The sequence below is a fragment of the Panulirus ornatus genome, chromosome 10 (genome assembly GCF_036320965.1).
Source record: "Panulirus ornatus isolate Po-2019 chromosome 10, ASM3632096v1, whole genome shotgun sequence".
Classification (NCBI taxonomy): domain Eukaryota; kingdom Metazoa; phylum Arthropoda; class Malacostraca; order Decapoda; family Palinuridae; genus Panulirus; species Panulirus ornatus.
This window is the reverse complement of record NC_092233.1, coordinates 45,810,063-45,815,819: the sequence shown is the minus strand read 5'-3', so window position 1 is coordinate 45,815,819 and position 5,757 is coordinate 45,810,063. Positions and strand designations below refer to the sequence as shown.

At 43.7% G+C, this 5,757-nt stretch overlaps 1 protein-coding gene across 1 annotated transcript; it reads left to right on the top strand.

The window, feature by feature from the left end:
* The first annotated feature begins 1,384 nt into the window (after nt 1–1,384).
* LOC139750926 (uncharacterized) lies at nt 1,385–5,183 on the top strand. The gene is made up of 3 exons (XM_071665839.1): nt 1,385–3,784; nt 3,881–4,179; nt 4,643–5,183. The coding sequence occupies exons 1-3, from the start codon at nt 3,548–3,550 to the stop codon at nt 4,767–4,769; spliced, it is 663 nt and encodes a 220-aa protein (XP_071521940.1). The 5' UTR covers nt 1,385–3,547; the 3' UTR covers nt 4,770–5,183.
* The last annotated feature ends 574 nt before the right edge of the window (nt 5,184–5,757 follow it).

The following is a 5,757-nucleotide window of genomic DNA, read 5'->3' as shown; positions in this document are numbered from 1 at the left end:
GTATGTATTGAAAAGAGGGGGTGACTGTGTTGTTGACTGGTTGGTAAGGATATTTAACGTATGTATGACTCATGGTGAGGTGCCTGAGGATTGGCGGAATGCATGCATAGTGCCATTGTACAAAGGCAAAGGGGAGAAAGGTGAGTGTTCAAATTACATAGGTTTAAGTTTGTTGAGTATTCCTGTTAAATTATATGGGAGGGTATTGATTGAGAGGGTGAAGGCATGTACAGAGCATCAGATTGGGGAAGAGCAGTGTGGTTTCAGAAGTGGTAGAGGATGTGTGGATCGGGTGTTTGCTCTGAAGATTGTATGTCAGAAATACTTAGAAAAGCAAATGGATTTGTATGTAGCATTTTTGGATCTGGAGAAGGCATATGATAGAGTTGATAGAGATGCTCTTTGGAAGGTATTAGAAATACATGGTGTGAGAGGCAAGTTGCTAGAAGCAATGAAAAGTTTTTATCGAGGATGTAAGGCATTGTACGAGTAGGGAGAGAGGAAAGTGATTGGTTCTCAGTGAATGTCGGTTTGCGGCAGGGGTGCGTGATGTCTCCATGGTTGTTTAATTTGTTAATGGTTGTTAGGGAGGTGAGTACGAGAGTTTTAGAGAAAGGGGCAAGTATGCAGTCTGTTGTGGATGAGAGAGCTTGGGAAGTGAGTCAGCTGTTGTTCGCAGATGATACAGCGGTGGTGGCTGATTCGGATGAGAAACTGCCGAAGCTGATGACTGAGTTTGGTAAAGTGTGTGATAGAAGAAAGCTGAGAGTAAATGTAAATAAGAGTATGGTTATTAGGTACAGTCGGGTTGAGGGACATATCAATTGGGAGTTAAGTTTCAATGGAGAAAAACTGGAGTAAATGAAGTGTTTTAGATATCTGGGAGTGGATTTAGCAGGGGATGGAACCATTGAAATGGAAGTGAGTCACAGGGTGGGGGAGGGGGCGAAAGATCCGGGAGCGTTGAAAAATGTGTGGAAGGCGAGAACATTATCTCGGAAAGCAAATATGGGTATGTTTGAAAGAATAGTGGTCTCAACAATGTTATATGGTTGGGATGCGTGGGCTATAGATAGAGTTGTGCGCAGCGTGGATGTGCTGGAAATGAGATGTTTGAAAACAATATGCGGTGTGAGGTTTTTTGGTCGAGTATGTAATGAAAGGGTAAGAGAGATGTGTGGTAATAAATAGAGTGTCGTTGAGAAAGCAGAAGAGGGTGTTTTTAGATTGTTTGCTCACATGGAGAGAATGAGTGAGGAAAGATTGACAAAGAGGATATATGTGTCAGAGGTGGAGGGAACGAGAAGTGGGAGACCAGATTGGAGGTGGAAGGATAGAATGAAAAAGATTTTGAGCGATCGGGGCCTGAACATGCAGGAGGGTGAAAGGCGTGCAAGGAATAGAGTGAATTGGAACGATGGGGTATACCGGGGTCTACGTCCTGTCAATGGATTGAACCAGGGCATGTAAAGCGTCTGGAGTAAACCTTGGAAAGTTTTGTGGAAAGGGAGCTGTAGTTTCAGTGCATTACACAGGACAGCTAGAGACTGAGTGTGAACGAATGTGGCCTTTGTTGTCTTTTTCTAGCGCTACTTCGCGGGGGGTTGTCGTTTCATTTGTGGCGAGGTGGCGATGGGAAGGAATAAAGGCAGCAAGTATGAGTTATGTACATTTGTTTGTATGTATATATCTGTGTATGTATATGTATGTATACGTTGAAATGTATACGCCACCTCGCCACACATGAAATAACAACCCCCTTCCCCCTCATGTGTGCCAGGTAGCGCTAGGAAAAGACAACAAAGGCCCCATTCTTTCACACTCAGTCTCTAGCTGTCATGTAATAATGCACCGAAACCACAGCTCCCTTTCACATCCAGGCCCCACAGAACTTTCCATGGTTTACCCAAGACGCTTCACATGCCCTGGTTCAATCCATTGACAGCACGTCGACCCCGGTATACCACATCGTTCCAATTCACTCTATTCCTTGCACGCCTTTCACCCTCCTTCATGTTCAGGCCCCGATCGCTCAAAATCTTTTTCGCTCCATCTTTCCACCTCCAATTTGGTCTCCCACTTCTCGTTCCCTCCTCTTTGTCAATCTTTCCTCACTCATTTTCTCCATGTGACCAAACCATTTCAAAACACCCTCTTCTGCTCTCTCAACCACACTCTTTTTATTACCACACATCTCTCTTACCCTTCTATTACTTACTCGATCAAACCACCTCACACCACATATTATCCTCAAACATCTCATTTCCAGCACATCCACCCTCCTGCACACAACTCTATCCATAGCCCACGCCTCGCAACCATACAACATTGTTCGAACCTCTATTCCTTTAAACATACCCATTTTTGCTTTCCGAGATAATGTTCTCGACTTCCAACCATTCTTCAAGGCTTCCAGAATTTTCGCCCCCTCCCCCACCCTATGATTCACTTCCTCTTCCATGGTTCCATCCGCTGCCAAACCCACTCCCAGATATCTAAAACACTTCACTTCCTCCAGTTTTTCTCCATTCAAACTTACCTCCCAATTGACTTGACCCTCAACCCTACTGTACCTAATAACCTTGCTCTTATTCACATTTACTCTCAACTTTCTTCTTTCACACACTTTACCAAACTCAGTCACCACCTTCCGCAGTTTCTCACATGAATCAGCCACCAGCGCTGTATCATCAGCGAACAACAACTGACTCACTTCCCAAGCTCTCTCATCCACAACCAATCACTTTCCTCTCTTCCTACACGTACACATGCCTTACATCCTCGATAAAAACTTTTCACTGCTTCTAACAACTTTCCTCCCACACCATATATTCTTAATATCTTCCACAGAGCTTCTCTATCAACTCCATCATATGCCTTCTCCAGATCCATAAATGCTACATACAAATCCATTTGCTTTTCTAAGTATTTCTCACATACATTCTTCAAAGCAAACACCTGATCCACACATCCTCTACCACTTCTGAAACCACACTGCTTTTCCCCAATCTGATGCTCTGTACACACAACAAAAAAACTATCGCGCAGAGGGGGTCTGAAGACGTCTGTAATGATCACTGACCTACCTGTTGTACCATGCTGGTAGGGTTGGTATATGGGCCTTGAAGCCACAGGTTTCCAGAGTCCTATGCTAGACCCATGTAAGTCACGTGCCACAAGAGCGGCATTATATCATTAACAATAAAATTACATCATACAAGGCAGTACGAACCCCTACTTTTGAATTGGTGTGTGTAATATAGCTGTGAGACACACACAGCTATATGCGGCAACCCCCGCATGTGGTAGCTGCAGCATACCTCAATGTGATGCCAGGTAAACACAATAGCTTCATATTGTATAGGTGTAATTTGGGAAGAATATGTTTTACTATTGATATTGTATTATTCTATATCACATCTGGGTTCATGGTAGTCCATAAAGGTTATCTTACACCGCCATTTCGTGTCCATGCAGGAAATGTAATGAGACATGCGATATATTTTTGAAACAATGAAACAGCGCGGGTATAGTTCACTGCGAGCCAATGTCGAAAGGTTGTTTTTGTGGTATATCTAATTTTACCATGGAGACCTCACAAGCGACACGTGAAGCTATTCTACAGCTTCATAATGAGGGCTACAGCGACTCTGAAATTGGGAGACGTCTTGGTATTCACCGGTCAACCGTAGCACGATGGATTCGCCGACAGGCAGAGTTGGGCAACACAGACAACAGGCATCGGCGTGGGCGCCCACGTTGCACAACCCCGGAAGATGATCAGGTAATGATGTTGCATATATAGGTATACTGGACCACTTGATGTTATGTAAACAACCACATCACATGTTATATTTGCAATATGTCATCCTTTCCCTAGGCCATAGCAGCTGTCATTACTGCTCACGCCCCCTTCACGCCCGACGCTAGCAACATTCGGGATACTCTTGGTCTGCAGTGCACGCCTCAAACTGTCCGAAACAGACATCACTCTGAGGGGCTACGTGGTCGCATACCAGCAACAAAACCTGTGTTAAGTGAGGCAAACATGGAGAGCAGGCTGGAGTATGCGGACAAGCCACATCATTTCTGGGAGAACGTCATCTTTTGTGATGAAAAAACCTTCTGCAGCGATGGTCCCCCTGCAAACAAACATGTTTGGCGGCATCCTAACACCAGGTTAGCTCTTTCTCTGTCTGTCTGTCACACACACACACACACACACACACACACACACACACACAGAGGTATTTAACATATTTTCCATTTTATAATGACAATTTATGGTGAGGCCAACATGAACAACGTTCCGGAAGTGCTTTGAAACCATGGTGCCACGGCCACCACAGTGGTTTGCTGCTTGAAACGTCCTGTTGTGCTGCAGTATTACATTTGAGTTATGCACACTCATTATTTTTTAAGTGAATAACAGTGATTATGATCACTTTATACGGCATATGTAAATACTGTAGCAATAATCTCCATTTACGATGTGATATCATAATAAATAATTATTACATATTTAGTTAATATTTTTTAATTTACTTAGTTATTATCTTAATCTATATTGCAGCAACAGTTGCACTAATATGATTAAGACACACGTGTGTCTTATGTAATTTTATACATTTTATATAACCAGATACGAGACACAACATGTGGTGGGTAGCAGGAGGAGTGGGCGCGCGCGTCAGTGCAGGACTATTTGGTTGGATCCATCCATGGTGCTGGTGTCGGTGAGTTGGTGGATGTCGGGCCTGGCCAGTTGACCGGACCTAGATACGTTGAGATACTGGAGGAGGTCCTGCTACCTTCAGTAGGGGCTATGCTGTTTCCAGAGCTGGAGCCATTTTACCTCGTCCAAGATAACAGCCCAGTTCACACATCCAGGGTTGTAAAGGCGTGGCATGCTCGCCATCCACGTATAACAGTGTTGCCATATCCTACAAAATCGCCTGATCTCACCCCGATAGAGCACGTATGGGCGGCCATGCAGAAAGGCCTGCCTGACCGACAACATCGATGTCGTGCTACAGTCGTAAATGATGCTTTACAAGCATGGGAACATCTACGAAGCCCTTCTGGTAGGAACTTAACGCAGACGTTAGTGGCATCCATGCCTCGAAGGCTCAATGAAGTGTTGGCAACGGGACGAGGTTATACCAAATATTGAAATAATAAAATTTACAGTCAAAGATTACTTTCTTAACCTCCAACAACATGTCTATGGTCATGTTATATAGAAATCTGATTTTCACTTTTAAAGGGAAGTTAACTAATGCAGATCCATGAAAAGAGTCATTACTTTTCATGTTGGTTTACTAAATACTATGATGTGGTGCCAGGTTTGTGACATACTGTTATCAGTCACACAGGTGATACTACATATTACGTGAGGTTGCTGATTAATCTAAACCAGCAGATAGATAAATCACCGCCGGTATGAAGCAGGGTGTCGTAGTTACCATGTAGTATATTATTTTACACCACGAATTTGACACTTTGCAAGAGATAATGATTACTGCAATATGCCTTACTGTGCAGAATATTACATTGACATGCTCAATTTACGTCTCCCATCTACTGTACTACATACGGAAGGATATATCGTTGCCATTAGATAGGTGAGGACACCCACAGGCAGGGACATCAGGGCTACCACCGTCTCACAGGAAAATGTTCACTGTTCCATTATTCCACGTCTGGTGCGTCATTTTGTTTCGTACAAAAAACGCGCGATATTTTTTTTGCTGTGTG

Bases quoted from the DNA above. Each gene is read 5' to 3' on its own strand.
- LOC139750926 (XM_071665839.1), top strand. From the start codon at position 3,548: ATGTCGAAAGGTTGTTTTTGTGGTATATCTAATTTTACCATGGAGACC. The intron at 3,785-3,880 runs GTAATGATGTTG...TCCTTTCCCTAG, and splicing joins CAACCCCGGAAGATGATCAG to GCCATAGCAGCTGTCATTAC. The intron at 4,180-4,642 runs GTTAGCTCTTTC...TTATATAACCAG, and splicing joins TGGCGGCATCCTAACACCAG to ATACGAGACACAACATGTGG.